Source organism: Aythya fuligula, chromosome 1 (genome assembly GCF_009819795.1).
Source record: "Aythya fuligula isolate bAytFul2 chromosome 1, bAytFul2.pri, whole genome shotgun sequence".
In the NCBI taxonomy this organism is placed as follows: domain Eukaryota; kingdom Metazoa; phylum Chordata; class Aves; order Anseriformes; family Anatidae; genus Aythya; species Aythya fuligula.
The window spans coordinates 6,747,668-6,764,450 of NC_045559.1; the positions used below are offsets into that span (position 1 = coordinate 6,747,668).

General features: G+C 43.2%; 1 protein-coding gene across 2 annotated transcripts in view; it reads left to right on the plus strand.

Annotated features, from left to right (window-relative positions):
* CAMK1D (calcium/calmodulin dependent protein kinase ID) overlaps positions 1–16,783 on the plus strand; it is a 219,428-nt gene that overhangs the window by 87,426 nt on the left and 115,219 nt on the right. For both annotated transcript variants that reach the window (XM_032183733.1, XM_032183724.1), the window contains exon 2: positions 7,866–7,997. In XM_032183733.1, coding sequence (XP_032039624.1) covers positions 7,866–7,997 — 132 coding nt within the window. The remainder of the gene's footprint in view (positions 1–7,865; positions 7,998–16,783) is intronic.

Below are 16,783 nucleotides of genomic sequence, written 5' to 3' on the forward strand. Positions count from 1 at the left end.
AAAAAAAAAAAAAAAAAAGGGTTATTTCCCAGTGAGAATGCTGTCATCAGATAAATCCTGGGAGACAATGAGCTCTTTTCGTCTTATAAGATGAAAGTGGAAAAAAGGTACTTAAATATTCACTTTGGAAAGAAAGTGATCATCAGTGGAGAAAATAAACTGCTTAACAGCCCATTTGTGAAATGCATAATGGAAGGAAGAGCTCAATACAAAAGGCTGTATGTTTTGCTTTTGATTCTGGGTAGCTTTACCATGATTACCACAGAGGATGTAAAGTAAGCGTAATAGGCCTTTAAAGACAACACTTCCCTTTCTAATAGGGGTCAGGATTAATCAGAAAAGAGCAAACAGTTCAGGAAAGTAAAGCACTGTAATAACAAACAAGACTGGGTATCTGTGCTGGGCCAGTTTCCCTTTTTAGCATCCATGCATCACTGTCTCAGACCAGACTGCATAGCATCCTATTGAATTAGCATACACCAGGCAGCTAAAACAAATTAGTTCATCTCAGAAAGGGAAGAGTTTCCGCAGAAACTTTTCGTTTTGGCTTAATTTTTGAGCATTATGTGGTTTACTCTCTTCTGCTCCTCAGTTTGATGACACCAAAACATGCATGCCTTGCTCTGCTCTGCACGTAAGGGCTTTATTTGCCCAGGGGTCTCATCAGCCACGTACTTCAGTGCCATTACCCTGCTGGTGTGTGAGCTGAAGTGCCCCAGGCCCTGGTGGATTCCTCATCCACGTGGCTGCAAGCTGTGCCAGCATCTTTGCTGATGCCCAAAATGTCATATCTGGAGGAAGGGAAGGGGACCTGGCAGTGGCAGGGGGCACTGGCGGTGTGTGCCATGCCCCACTGTGAACTTGAAATTCATCCTGGAGTCAAAATTTAATTTCTCGCTACAGCATTCTTTAAATGGTTCCCAGCAATTTTTCCCTGGGTGAAAATTGTTGACCATTAAGGAGGCGGTTGTGTTCTGGTGAAAGTGGTCTGGGGGAAGAGGCAGGTCTGTGAAGTCTTCCTTGACTATATTGTCAAAATTTCATGCTTTATCATGTGCAACTTAAACTTCACAGAAGTCTCTCTCCTCTAAGTAGCTTTCCTTTAAGTAGCTGACATGGTTTTTCAATCTTAATTCTAGTTAATTTCTTTTTTTTTTTTTTTTCTCTGAGAGTATAAAATACTGAGGAGTTAAACCAAGAAGAAATGATAAGCTTCAAATTGCCATTAAAATTCTCCCATCTGACTGGTGACAAAAACTGTCAAAACACTAAGCTGTTGTAATTGTAGATAATAGTACCCAAGAAAGTAGAAGTTAAATCCAAACAAATCCAGACGCTTTTGGTAACTGTACGAGATGAAAGCTTTGTGCTGCTTGTTCCATCGTAGTTAGCTGCGGTGTAATGGAAGGAGAAAACCAAACTGGTGTATAAGGAGGGGAAAAAACAGCTCTACCTGGAGCATGAAGCTGTCATATGTCTGTTGTGGTCATGGCTATGAGTCCCAGCAGAGACCTGTGGGTTGTTGAGGTTCCTATTCCGGAAGCTGTACTTGATGGGGAGCAGCAAGTTGGTGGGAGAGGTGAAGCCATGAGCTTAGGGATGTGTTGCCTGGCCCCATGCCCAGCAGTTCCCTGGCTCCTCTCATCTTGTGGGTAAGTGGGGACCTATCTGGAGAGAGATGTGTAACCCCAGTGGTCTTAAAGTGCCTTCTAGCTCGGACAAAATGCTGAGGGTATGGAGCAAGAGACATGCTAGTGGTGAAAATCTGCTCCTTGCTGCAGGAACATGCAGCAAACGGTATTTTTGCCCCTTGCTGTTGTTATTTGTGTGTCCATCAGGCAAGATCAACAGCATTTTTGGAACAGCTGGAAGTGCTGTTCATCATCTAGAGCATGTAATAGCAGCTCCAGCCCTGGGTACCAGGCACCTCACGGGGAGGGAGGTCATTGCTGTGGGTGCAGGTCAGGATCAGCCCTGGGGAGGGAAACCAGGGTCAGAAATGGCCCAGGATGGCCAGCTGGGTTAAAGCAGATATTCACCCGGCCCTGAGGTAGAAAAGAGCATTTCTTAGTTTTTGGCTGGGTGGTTTGGTGGAAGTTAAATGAATAGGGAGGCTAAAAATACCAGCGTTAACAGTGTTAATCCTGGTCGTCCTGTGCTTGCAGAGGCAGAGGAAGCATTGCCATAGAAGGGGCTGCAGGGCTGGGATAGTGTGTTTGATGAATGAAAATAGCTAGAAAAAGCATTTGTCCTCTAAAGAATAGATGGAGTCAAATAGACCAGTATGCGTGTTTCTTTTCTCAGAAATTTATATTAAGCTTCTTGGGAATGTGTACGGATATTTGATTTCTGTACTGTGTGTAACACAGCCCCGAGAGCCTCCTCTCTGCTCCTCTGAGTGAAAACACCCTCTTCACTTCAGTTTTGTTACCTTTGCATTCAAACTTCACTGAGCTGTTGAAAATTTCATTGTAAATTCATTTTCACACAGACCTCAGGACACTCGCAGACATGACTTTGGAGCAAAAAACAATTTCCAGCCTTTGTTCGGGTTTATGTTGGGAAATGCCGGGGATTTGGATGAGTGAGGGCATGTGTACAGAAATGACAGAGTAGAAAATTTAATGAAAAAAATAAAGCAACTTCTGCAGAAAAATGGCTTGGGAGAAAAATATTCTGGAGGATCAGAATCTCCTTGGTATATATTGGTTATACAGAGCCTGAGCTCATCCCACAGTTAACTCCTTGAGGACCGTAAGAAAAGCCTTAAAAGTGCCAGAGAAATTTTTTTTCTTACACACCTCCCTCTGTCTGTAGTGCAGCTCAAAGCTGCCTTTCTTTGGGGAGTCGAGGAACAGAATTTGTCTGTGGTTACCAAAGCCACGCTACAGAAATGGCTTATTGGGTTTGGTCGGTCTCACCCATTCTGTTGGTCTCCCATCTTGGGGTGATCTTCTAGGTGGATGTGGTAGATTTCTCAAACCATGAGCGTTCACTCATTTTTTCCATGGTTTGGCTGGGGCAAAGTACACACAGAAGGCCAACTGTACCATAATTAAGATCATTAGCTCCACACAGCCTGAAGATGTGAAATCTGTTTCCTGACTATGTCTGTTGATTTAGTGTGACAGAGCACCTGCTAATGTAGTGGAAAACTCTCAACGTGGAGGTCTCTGCAAATGGAAAAATTAAGTTTTCTCCCTCCATCTACTCTTCGTCTTCATTTTGTTAGTGCTTTTGTAACAACATTTTTTTTTTAAGAATAAGAACAGATTTATTGTCACATTATATGTTGTATATCTATTTTATTTCAGAAATTAAGCATTCACCTTAAATTATAGTTCAAACAGATGAGGAAAAGTTATTTGGCATTTATTTTACTTTGATCTGCAGGATAACCTAGCCTCGCAACTTTTGTTATCTAATAGAAAATCCATTCTGTTTGGATATGAATGCCATTCATATTGCAATGATAATCTTGAAATCCTAATCTGAAAATCTGAATTAAAGAAAATAACCAAATAAGAAATAATTGAAACAAAAACTATAAAATATTGACATCTCATAGGATGCTGACATATGCAAAGGGGTGAGGAGTCAGCAGGTCTCAGCCGCCTTCCAGAGTTTGCCATCATCTCAATGTCACTTGTGCAGTCATTTAACCTTTTTTCTTTCGCACTGTTCCTAATTCATATGAAAACGATCTAGATCACAAAATTATTCCACACTTTAATTAGAAGTTTAACGAGAGCTGATCCTCTAGGGTAAATGATAATGTGGTCATAACTTTCAGAAGTAGGTTCTGTTGCCACACACTTATTTCAGCAGCTAGCTAGGTGGTTTAATTTTGCAGAAGTTTCTTGCTTACCCATTTCCACTGCTGTCCTAGTTCCTCAAAACTGTGATGCTTTTCCTATTCATTTACTCTGACCTCCAGGAAGGACCTGCAAAGCTCCCTGGGGGGTTTGTAGCCCCCAATTCAGAGAGGCAAAGGCTGTGTCCCCAGGCACAGTGGAAAGGTTGCTGTTAGCTATTTCCCAGCTCTGGGGAGTGGGACATCCCATTCACTGCAGATACCTTTGAAATGATGACTTTTATTTAATTAACCTCTTCTCCCTGCTTTTTAAAAAACCTGTGTTGGAGTGTGAAAATAATTTTTGGACCAATTTTTTGGGGGAAAGGAAGAGTGTGTGTTGTGGAGTGCTGTGAGAATAAAAATTCCCCAGATATTTTCTGGGTAATATCTTGGTAATTTTCAGAGTAAACACGTTCCTCAAGATTTCACAGAATTTAAAAAAAAAAAAAAAAAAAAAAAAAAAAAAAAAAGAAGAAAAAGTTTACCATTATTTGCTGGTATCCTTCCCAGAAATTGCATTTTTCCATGCATGAAATTTCAGATAAAAACTCATAATTCAAAATACAAGATTCACCGAGTGGCTTCCAAATCTCTTTCTGTCTCAGTGATGATTTAACATCACTTGATGATGCTTAATAGAAGCCACATCCTTTTTACAAGAAGTCTTGTCATTTCAGTGGTGAACAATGCATCATTTTCTAAACCCAAACACATTGAGAGAACTTTGGACACAATTACCTTTTAACCCTCAAATAAAAAAAATGCAATAAATTCTTAGAGATAAACTGTTGCCTTCATTTATGTCTTGATTTTAAAGGGCACATTAATTCTTTGGGGGGAGAAATATCTCCTTTAGTAAGCCTGCTAGACTGGTGTTCTGGGGATTTTTTTTTATTTTTTTTTTTTTGAGGAAATGGGGAATTTGCTGTAGGATATTTTACTGTTAGCAAGAAAACAAGCAGCTTTGTATTTCTTTCTCTCTGTTTTTTACCTAGTCATGTATAAGTCAAGAAAGATTTAGTGGGGGCTGGATTGGATTATTAAGTGTGGGTGAATTCATCTGTGTATTTGAAATTAAGATAATTACTTGTCCATCTATATACTATTATTTCTGGCTCTCCCTTGACTCCAGCACACTGCAGGAGTGTCTATGCTGCCTATTGCTTGGTGATTTTTTTCTGCTAATACTTCCTTTTTTTTTTTTTGTCTTATACCTTTCTTTCCTCCCCAACTGTATTTAACTCTCTGATCCCTATCTGCATTTCTTCCAGCACACTTCTCTTTTCTTCCAGCACTTCTCTTTCTTTTGTCTGCTGCCTCTGTGCTTCTTTTTTTCCTTGCCTGTGACCGCAGGAACTGTGCAGCAGGAACACGTGTAGTGCAGCAGGAGCGTGCAGACCATCAGTGCCAAGGGCTGGCATTTATGTGAATGCTTTAAGTGAGGGTCAGCTCATTTCTTGCTTTAACGAGAAAGACTGCTAAGAAGATATGGAATTGTTTTTTACCAGTGTATATCAGAGTTCCCCCTAAAAATGCATTTATATACACAAAAGCTGCTCCAACCCCATGGCTGTCCTGGTATGTGGAGGAAGAAATCCAGTAAAATGGTGAATCCAGCTGAAATAGAGGCATTTCTCCAAGCTCAGTTTATTATATAGAAGGATATAAAGGGATTTCATTGATTTTGGCGTCTTAGAAGAGCAATGAAATCCCGATCAGAACGGGATCTCTGTGCTTTGCAGTGTTGTAAACACTCAGAGAGCTGCGTGAGCAGTAAATGACCAGTATGGATGTGCTGCTTCTAATGGCATTTAACTACAGCCAAAAAGATTATTCAAGACACAGCTAGAGTGAAGTGGTGAAAGCTTAAGTAGATAGGACTTTAAGGCGTTCATGAATTATAGCTGGGAGCTGCCCTGTGAGTTTCTGAGCATCTGAGTCTTCAGCCAAAGCCGATAAGCACTGAGGGGTCTCAGGATTTCCCAGTAAAGGGATTTTATTGCAATTCCAGTCTGGCTGTTCCCAGCATGAGGGTTAGAAAGAAAGCACCATTTGGTGAACCAAGTAATTAGGACTGTTGACAGGAAAGCAAAGAGTAGGTCTGCAAAAATACGTTGTGTGGCTCGATTTTCTTTTTTTATTGCTCCAGCCATTGGGACTGATTGCATGGACTCTGAACTGGAGTCTGTGATGCTCCAACATGCCGTGGCAGTTTATACACAATGCAGAAAACAAAGCTGTTCCTGTACTTAGTGCGGCATAAATGAGTCTGGACATTTTTGGGGTCCTTTTTGCCAAAAACGCAAGGCAAAGCATTCTTTGTTCAGAGGGTCACTGCCACATGGACACAAACCACCAGTTTGCAAAAGTCTCTTTTAATCCCTTCCTAAACTTCCCCTCTCATTTCCCTTTTGCTGCTAATGACCAAAACGTTTCTGTGTAAACAGGCACTTTCTATCCAGCATCCTTTTCTGTCTGCCTGCTTCGCTTACCCCTTGGCTCAGTGATTCACTCGGTCCTTTCGCAACTCAGGAACTGGTGCTGAGGTCAGGGGTGCTTGGTCGTGTCGTTGAGCCTAACTTAGAAAGGGAGAGACAGGAGAGGAAACGTTTCTGTTGGTCCACAGACATCTAGATAAGCAGTGACTGTGGACAACAAAAGTCAGGGAAAGTTTGTGGTAGCCAAATGAGGCTGTGATCAAATACTAATGTTTGAGGAGTGGGTTAGAGTGTGGTTGGGTTTGCTCAGCCTCTTTTCAGAGAGAGCTATGTAGAAGAACAGAATAACCTAGTGATGGATAACCTGGTGTCCTACCTCTTTTAGTGTTGTATATATAAAATGTGATCCTTTGGCTCTTGGACTTTGAGTTGGGATTTAGGTAGTGCTACGTTTTGGGTGGTGCTTGGCTCTGGTGTCTCGGGCAAGGCAGCTGCTTTGGGAGGAGGTTTTGGTGAACAGGAGCAGGGATTTGCTGTGCCTCAGCAGGCTGGTGGTGCTCTGCCATGCCCAGTACCTCACCGCTAAACCAGTAATGAGCTAAACCTGATAAACCAGGAATATCAGAGCAGCCCCAGTGTGCCAGAGTGAAAGTCCATCCAGATGCCAAAAGGTTCTGAAGGATGCCCAAATCTCAGAAATTCTCAGAAAGCAGCAGCAAAAACACATAAGGGTCCTGCCTGTCACATGTGCCTGGCCTCTTTGGAGGATGCTTTGGAGGAAGACATGAGAGTGCAAGAAATAATACTGTTACAGAATAACCCAATGAAGGAGAGGCGCCGCCCACTCCGGGCAATTAGCGACTGGCTGCTGTGATGATGTTTCTGCATCCTTTATTTGTGTAATCCTCTCTGGGGTAACTGCGGGGAAGCTGCTATTAAGGCAGACATTTGGGCTTGTGACTTAATCCGATTGTTTGGCTTTAGCGATTACACAGGGCAGTTTGTTTTGTGGAATAACTCTGTGTACAGAGAGGAACTCTGACGCTGCTTCTCCGTCTGAGTCAGGGTTGAGTGAAGGGTGAAGAGATGCTCAGAGAGGACCAGAGCGGAGGCCCTGACCTCTTGTGGTCACTGAGGAACCGAGAGCGCGTTTGGCACCCATGGGTCATTTGCTCCCAGGGACTTTGTGGTGCTGTGTGAATTAAACCTCAAAAAAAACTTCAGAGAAGGGAAAAGTGCATCATTCATCATACGTCAAATCAGCAGCTTGGCTGCGGTCCTTGCCCCTGTGTATGGAAATGGCACTTTCTGATTTTTGACCTTTGCTCAAACTTCTGCTGGACTGTGGTTCTTTATTAATATTGTTGGGTTTGGTGAGCCTTTAATATTTTGCTTGAATGCCTTTATATATCTGTAAAAACAGTGAAAGATTCTCATAATGCTGTGGCTGTGATTAACGAGAGCAGCTATCAAAATCCACCAGAAGAATAGATTCAATTGCTGTATTTCAGATAACAGCTTGCGAAGAAATGACACCACTTAAAATCTCTGCTTTTCTTTTCTTCCTTCAGGGGCGCATTTTCTGAAGTTGTTTTGGCTGAAGAGAGAGCTAGTGGGAAACTATTTGCAGTCAAGTGCATTCCCAAGAAGGCACTGAAGGGGAAGGAAAGCAGCATAGAGAATGAAATTGCAGTCTTGAGAAAGTAAGTATCAGACCTTCATTTCTGCTTCTTTGCTTCGATTAGGCTCCTGCGTTTCAGGCACAGGAGCAGTGACTGACAAGTGTGACTGACGGGTTGTTCAGCCCGTCACCGGCAGACAAGATCAGCCGAGTTTAAATGATGCTGAAAATGTTTTGAGAAATGCTTTGGTTTTCTTTTATATTAATCCAGCTGGATGGCTGTGAAATAGCAAAGAAAAGGAATTAGGATGGAGTAAAAGCAGTGATGCCCTGTAAAAAACCTTACCCACTAATAATGTCAGCAATTGGGTTGTCGCCTTTGAGGAGAGCAAGAGTGGGGTTGTTATTTCCAGGTGCTTAAAGCAGTTGATACACTGATTGTTGTAAAACCAATTAGGCATGCTACAGATTGCTCAAGGTGACAGTGGTAGCCTGTAGTAGCTCTGTCACCTCTGCTCTATCAGAGTTGTCCATGGAGTGCAAGTTTTTCCTGACGTAAATCAGACATAAACGAGCAGCTCAGGAGTGTGGTGAGTTCAGAGCAGTCATTAGAGGCTTGATCCGTACCTCTTCCTTACCTCGTGCCCTGAAGGCAGGATTCATCTCACCTGGCTTGAGACACTTGGATCTGAACTTGTCACCCTTGCCTTTCTTTCTAGTTAGTGGGAGGAGATCAGTAACTTTAGGACTGGTCTATATGACCCATTTTAGATTTCTAAAAGCAGCTTTTCTTCTCATTTAATTCAAAGTAGCACAACTATATAGAAGTCTACATTGAACTGGGGCTACCAAATTCCTGCTGCTCTGCTGTACCTAGTGGGGCATTTTGCACCAGCTCTTGGTCATGTAGAAGTTAGTGGCTCATGGTCTGAGCACTGCAAGGCAAAAACTGATCCTAAATCTTTAGATACTTAGATACACTAAATGCTCAAGCAACCTAAGCCAAAGGAGCAGGTTCTAGGGCAAACTCAGCGATCTCAGGAGGCAGAGGGGGTCCTTTTCAGCAGAGAGGAGCATGTGGGGCTCTGAAAAACTACAAGGATTTGTTGCAGTTGCTTTCCCATTGCTGGACCCATTTGAGGGAAACTCAGTGATAACTGCAGCATGTTGGCTTGCTGGTTGGTGGTACTGAGAACCCCATTGCCATCTCCATGGCCAGGTAATAAAGGCCAATACCAGGCAGCTTGAAACAGTCTCTGTGGGTCTGTCCCCTGATACTCATACATTACTATAAGAACAGAAGAAGCAGCACCCAGGCTGGGCTATTCGTGCTGCAATGGCATGAGAGGGAGTAGGCAGAAAATTCCTCAATTCCATGCAATTAAATCTACTCAGTCTCTTGTCCTGTGCACGCTAGGGCCATGAGATTTTTCCTTTTTTATCTCCTGATGTCATCTACTTAGCTGTTGCTAATACAAACTTTGCATGTTATTGTATTTATTCTGAAAATAGGCATCTTTGCTAGCAGATGCAGTATTGAATTTGTATGCACCACCAAGAAAATGCTTAGAAAATAACAATCTGGTTCTGCCTGGGATCGAGGAGAGGAGATATCAACCTATTTCTCTGTTCAATAAATTATCTGCTTCAAAACCTGTCAGTAGAAATATATTTGAGAGGGGTGGGGTGGGTCTTGAGCAGCTGTTGCTAAGCTCCAAAGGTATCTAAGTGCCTTGGTTTTGTTTCTGATAGCTTCATACTGCGTAGGGATGGCTAGCGTGTGTGTTGCCTAATTAGTGGGTAGGATGCCAGGGCTCCAGGCTGCCCTGGATGGCAGCTGTAACAAACCATGCACTGAACTGGGCACTTCTAGGGAGGATGTGAGCAGGGGATGCCTGCAGGGAGGGATTTGTCCCTCTTCCCTGCAAGGAGTGCACAGAGCCATAGAGGATGGATGCAAAGCAGATATAAATCAGCACATGTGCTGCCCCCATTCTCTGTTTTTGTATCATGCTTTTGGGGGGTGCTTGAACTCTAATAGGATTAAAGTCCCAAATGACAGCCTGTGCAGCTGAAATGAGAGCAAACTCCTTGTGTCCTCTTAGAGGTTGCCTGTCAGACAGGTACCTACCAGGGAGCCACAAATGTATTCACTGCATCCTCTGCCAGCTCTCTGAGCTGCTCGTGCTCCTGTGTGTGTGGTGAGCAGGGTTTTGGGGACAGTCAGAGGTGGTGCTGACTGTCCTTTGCACCCTTTGTGCCCTTTGGAGGAGGTTTGTCCTCCTGTTGGCCCTGTCAGACCACCCACTCCAGAATCAAGATGCAGGAGGGTTTGGATGCTGCTGTCTGTTGAACCTGCATTTAAATGATATCTTTTAAATTCAGGACTGAAAGTCTGTGCGTGGAGCACTGTAGGAAGCAGAACCTGGTGCTGAAAGCATGAACTTAATGACCAAAACCCTTGCATCACCTCTCATTTCTGCTGCTGGCTTCCAGCATGACCTAAAGTGCCTTCTGTCTGAAATAGCTGTTGTCTGTGACAGAGCCAAAAGCCTTTAAATAAAAAGTTTTACCTTCAGGACCTTTGCTTTCCTTTCCTCATGTCAGCAGATGGAGAAGAGTGGGTCCAAGAGGGGAAGTTCCTGGTCTGGACTTTTAATGTAAAACCATTGCAGTGTGTCCCATCAGCCCTTCTCTGTCTCGGTTTAAAAAAAAAACACACTGGAAGTGTTAAACCAAACATTACATGCTGGGGAAGGCCGGTGGTCCCCACATGTAGTTCATGGAAGGTAGGAGATTTTATCTTTTGGATGCTCTCTGTCTGTGGGCTTGGCCGCTGTTGCTGCCAAAACAAAATGACACATTTTAAAAGCGATGTTCTGCTAACAGAGGAGCTGCCAGCCAACTGATCTGCATGTTTGTGTGAGTGCCAGAGTGAATCATGCTCCCTCCAACATTTTATTTTTCCAGCCATGGCCAACAAATCTGTTCTTAAAAAAGAAAAAAGACGGAAGAGCCGTTAAGTCAATATTTACGCCTAGCAACCTTAACAGGGTTCTTCCAATATGGACTCTCTTGTTTCCCGTGGAAATCCATGGCAACATTCCCCGAAGACTCAGATGGGTGGGGATGCAGTGGGAAGGAGCTCGCTGTTGGACGCAGTGCTGGCAGAGACAAAGTCTGCAGCTAATCCGGGAGCCCCAGCCTGACGAATTCTTTCGGCCCCATTTCAGCAAAGCATTTAAGCATGTGCCCAATTCTAGGTGATAATTCATCCCTCTGAATTCAGCTCATCCTTCTGAAATCAGCTCATTCCTTTCAGTTTGAGCTCTCCTTGTTGAACTCAGGGCTAAAAGGATGCTCCATGACAGGGGGGAAATCCCACTGGGCACCTCTGTTCAAGTCTGCATCAGGAGTGGAGTTTTTAGTGTCCCCATTCCATGCCCATCTGATGGGCTGGTGCACAAGGACTGCTGTTTCTCATAGCTGTGTGCTGGCTGAATGGAGCTGGACACGGTGCAAAAGGTTGCATCTCAACACAAAAAAACAAGTGAGAAGCTGGGCTGCATCAGCTGCTCCGGGTTTATTTCTTTTGCAGTGGAAAAAGTACTATTTTTTAGAATCTGTCTGAGGAAGGAAACTGGATCTCTAGGGTAGGACTATCACGGCTGTGTAAACTGCCTTGATTGCAACCCAGCACATTGTGTTACACGAACTTTTTCTAACGTGAGATGTGGGCAGTTTCATAACCAGCTCAGAAAGCAACCCATTTCTGCTTTTTAAGCAGAGAAGTAAATGCAGTTCCTTCCATTGTTTGCTGTAGAATAGTGGAAATTTCTTCCCCGTATGCTAATTGTGCAGGTGTGAACACACTGAAAGATGAATCGGCTGTTAGACGGGCTCCTGAAGGCAGTAGGTGGTGTGAAGAGCTGGACTGCAGTGAGCATCAGTTTGAGGCTAGTGAAGTAGAGAAAAACAACCTTGGAAGAGAAAAATATACCTGATATATGTGCCTTTCCTTTCCTTTCCTTTCCTTTCCTTTCCTTTCCTTTCCTTTCCTTTCCTTTCCTTTCCTTTCCTTTCCTTTCCTTTCCTTTCCTTTCCTTTCCTTTCCTTTCCTTTCCTTTCCTTTCCTTTCCTTTCCTTTCCTTTCCTTTCCTTTCCTTTCCTTTCCTTTCCTTTCCTTTTGTTTTTTTTTTTTTTTAAATCACAAAGAAACTTTCTAGCTGGTGGTATGTTATCGGGGTAATACCTGCACAATCAGAAAGGTTTGGTGCTGAGTCAGAAGAAGGCAAGGGGAGGAATCAATGCAGGTGTATTGATCGTAGCAGCCACGTGCACAAATTAGAGTCTTGTTAAACAAATGCTGTTTAGCTAGCACATCAGACTCTGCTTTAGCTAGTTTCTGCTGAATGGGGATTTTAAGAATCTTTTATAAACTATTTAGGTATCTCCCACTCTCCCCACCTGCTCTTTACTCTCCTAGATCCTCTGGGAGAGGCACCGTAAAATTCCTCATTACAAATCCAAGCCTAATTGCAGTGAAGCCATTTTTTCCTGTTAAACAGCATGATCAAACCGTTTCTAGCAGGTCAGCTGTATTTCTGCCCGTGCTTTCCATTCCCATTTCTTTGGAAGAGGTGCTGGGTGTTCAGGCAGTGATTCATGCCCAGACGGTAGCTTCTCTCCTTATACGCCTGCACCTACAGCCAGGAGCTGCAGCTATTATAAAGAGGGAGAGAGGCAGCCTCCTGCAAAGTCTGCAAAACCTACCTCCAAACCCCCCAGAAAACAGAGATTAAAAGTTTTCATCAAGCAGGTGAAAGCTTGGCTGTGCTTGGTCACACCATTAAAGGGGACGTCTTTGATAAGGAATATAGAAAAATCACCCCGTCTCAAGATTTACCTGAAGGCTAAAAGGGGAATTTCAGAAGTCACACAGGTTTGTTCCTTTTTGGTAGCATATTGTCAAGCTTCCCCTAAAACCCCTCTGTCCCCTGCTCTTACCTCTGGCAGGGCTTATCCCTCCCAGGCTAACCCCATAGCCTCTGGGAAGCCAAATCCATGTTCAGTTTTGAAACCCATTAGTCACCCCTTATTAAACTCCTCTGTGCAATTTAACTCAGGATAAAAGGCTACATTAATTCTGAACAAAATTGATCAGGCAGAAGTTTAATGTACCTTAACACAAATTTGGGCACTTAATTAATTCGGCTGAACGTTCCTGAGTGACTTTGTGGGACGGATCCTCCTATTTAAGCCGTGAATGTTTCTGAGTCAAAAAATAAAGCCCTTGCAGGCCTGGATGGTCCTGTGCTCTATTTTCCTAATCCAGAGTCTCTGCTGGTGCCCACCAGTGCTCTCCTACAACAATTATTTTTCTGTGAGAGGTTACCCAGCCAGAGTACAGGGCCAGCTAAACTTGAAGGGGAGGCAGATCCTGTGTTGATGGATTTAGTTTTTAGTGTAAAAACAATGTTTTAATGTAAAACCAATGGTAATTAGGTTGTGCAGCTGGTGTGTAACAGAACAACTGTGGGATTGAGGTTTAAGAGGTTAATGACTAATTAGGACTTGATGCCCCAGCAGTGAGAGCTCTTTTCCTATAAAGAAATGAATGGGATGGTTAAGAAAAGAAAACAAATTGAAAACGCCACCAACAAAAGCCAAAACACTTGGCACCTCTGTCTGTCAGGTAACATTATTTCTCTGAAGCTTTTTTTACCCTATAGACAAAACAGGCTTGCTGCTTTTTTTTCCCCCTCCTATTTTCCCCCACCCTGTGAATAATGGTGAGAAGTTAGGCTGCCTCAGCAAGAACTGCAGAGACAGCTGGTTGTTATATTAAGTAATCACTTTCAGAGAAAGCTTTTATGTAGATTTACTTGCTAAAACCTGGCTTGCTCATGCTGTTGCAGTTGAGCCAGGGTGACAGGAGGCTGGCTCTGCCCTCCCCATGTGGCCATGCTCTGAGCTCTGCTAATTGCAAATCCGGGGCATCCCAAAAAGTGCATCCCCAGCAGTACCCTGCGGATGGATTGGGGTGCCCAGGTGTGAGGTTGCTGCAACGGGGTGACCCTGGGTGGTGTCATAATGATGTCGATGTCAATGGTGAAAGAGTAGGGCTCCAAGAGAATATTCTATCTGCTGTTGTCCCACGTGGATGGGCTTTGTCCTTTGGAGCCACTGTTACTACTGCAGGCATGACCCCAAGAGAGGCAGGTTAGGCATGGAAAGGAGCCAGGATCCACAGCATGGCAGGATAGGGGCCATTTGGACATGCCTCAAGGCTGACATCAGCATTAAGCCATGAGATCATCTTCTGAATCAAGGAAGTGCAAACAGCATGAATTGCCCTTCTCGGGTGTCAGGCAAAAGTGAATCTGACCCTATATATATAGGTATGGCACAGGACAGCTCTGCCTTGGCACTACAAGGTGGATTCTTGCTAAGCTGCTTATTTTGCTGCGAAGAATTCATGCTGATGGGAAACAAACAAGAAAAAAAAACACACAACTGAAACAAAGCTGTCACCGTTTTTGATGACTGAGATGCTGGAAACTTTGCAGGGGAAGACTTTGCAGCCAGGACTGCCCAGATCGCATTTCATGCTAGATTAGATGTAAGCAGATGTACAGAAGCAGATCAAGGCATCTTAAAAATCCTAAAATACATTAGATGAGAAAGAAAAAAATCCCTTCTGAGAGAGTAAACACAAACAAAATCTCCGATGTCTTCTCTAGTCTTGTGGTTTTATTTGCATGTAGCGTTCTCCTAAATAGCCGTGGTGATCCCGTGTTCCTGCCTGAGCTTCTCCAGTGTGCACGCAGACCAGCGTTACAGCATGAGAAGTCATTGCAACCTAATTGCTGGGTGACAACTAGGTGACAACACGGCTGTCCTCCCTTCTGGGGAGCGGTGGCTTACCAAATCTCCCTTGCATAACTGTTCTTCTTCAAGGTCAGCTCGTACCCTGACCCAACTCAAAAGATGGGCCCCAAGAGATGGGGGCAGGTCAGGGGTGATGAAAGGGCATCAGAGCTCAGAGCTCCAGCCTGAGAAATAATTTGGTGCATTTTGGAAGAAACAGCTGCTTTCTGAAATGGTGCTCCAAGATGCTTTCAGATTAGCAGAATGGGTTTTTCAGCCTTAGCTGGAGCCTGCTTCTGTGCCAAATGTCTGTTTTATGTGGACCCCATCCTGTGCATAGCTGCAATCACAAAGCCAGGGTCCTTTCACAGCTTCTAGCTAAAGAATGAGAACATAACCCTATTTTCATGTACTTATTACTCAGGAAGATGGTTACAATTGTATTTTGGTGATACAAGTACCTGATTATATGCGCTGTTGTCTGTTACCTAAAAGGAACGAATTGTTAACAGGCATAAAGCCTCTTTAATAAGATCTAACAGTTTAATAAATGACTCAGCTTTGTATCTGGATGCATCAGGTCTGCCTTTGTCACTCCCACATGTTCAAAGCTAAGTCACCTTATTTGCAAGAAGTGCCTTCAGCTGGGGCCTATGAAGCTCAAAGGATCTAAGGTGGGCCTGTCTGTGCATGGGAGGATGTGCATCTGTGAGACTAACCCAAGAGGTGGTAGACCTGGGGTAAAGTTTAGAGGCTGCAGGGTTTAGGGTAATAGCAGGGAAAGCATTTTCACAAGTGCTTGCAGCCCAGATACATCTTCCAGGATCTGTCACTACCTAGAATCTGATAAAGATGTGGTCCTAAGTGGTTTCATTGGGTAAAATACTTCCTCTTGCTTTTGTTTCTGTTGGTTTTCACAGAGTTCTTCATAGGTCGTCTGGAATATTCTACCTAAAAATAAGTTGTTGTTGTTTTTTTTCCCCATGAAAGTCATTTCTTCATTTGGAAAAGGTTTAAGAGGTTATTTAAAGGTCTCATGGTATTTACAAATTGAAGATGTTCGTGTCAACATGCTATCAACAAATTGCATTTTGCCTGTCTTTTCTAATTTAATCTTGAAATATTAACTGGAGGAATTAAATGTTAAATATTAAGCTATTGCGATGTCCTGTTAAATATTAAGCTATTGCAATGCCCTGCTGGGAGCCAGTTAGCTTAACCATAGGATGACCATATTTTAATGATGGGTAAGTTACTTACATACACAGTCCAAGCACCTCTATGATATTCTTTCATCTCACTTTCATGCTATTAAAATCTGTGGCATTAATTTACATAGCGCTGGAGAGTAGCGAATTAGGGTATAATTTTCAAAGCACTGCATAAAGTAAACCAAGTAAATGCAAGGTAGGATTCATCCGGCCAGCTGGAAGCATCCTCAAGGTACACAGCTGCATCTGAGCTCACATCTCACTTGTTGTGGAAATCATCAAATATGCATTTCTAAGTGGATCAGAATGTACAGGGGGGAAAAATACACAACACAAGTATTCCAAAAATGTCAGTTCAAGAAGGTAGAAAAACAGAAATCTCATCAGAAATGACAGTTTTCATGAGCACTCCTTGTCCAAAGCAGTTGTTTGCTCTTAACAGCATGCTAAAATGCTTTGTGAATACAAGTTACTGCATTTTAAGCCTCCATTATATGAAATTAGACCAGTAGTGTTATTGGTGGGCCAGTTTTTGCAGCATATGAGCTCGGTGCATATTTAAGAAATCTCCATTGGCAACTTCTGCCTTCTATTTTCATTTATAGAAGATGAATCACACTTACATTTTGTCCCTCAATAAGGTCAGGATTCCAGGTATCTTGAACCAGATGTTGACACGGGGGGACTGTCTCTGACCATAAGAAAATGGGTAAATATTTGTACTCCATCCCACTTGCAGTTGCACCAGGTTAAACCTAACAGCAGCCTCTGTGTTTTGAACGCATCC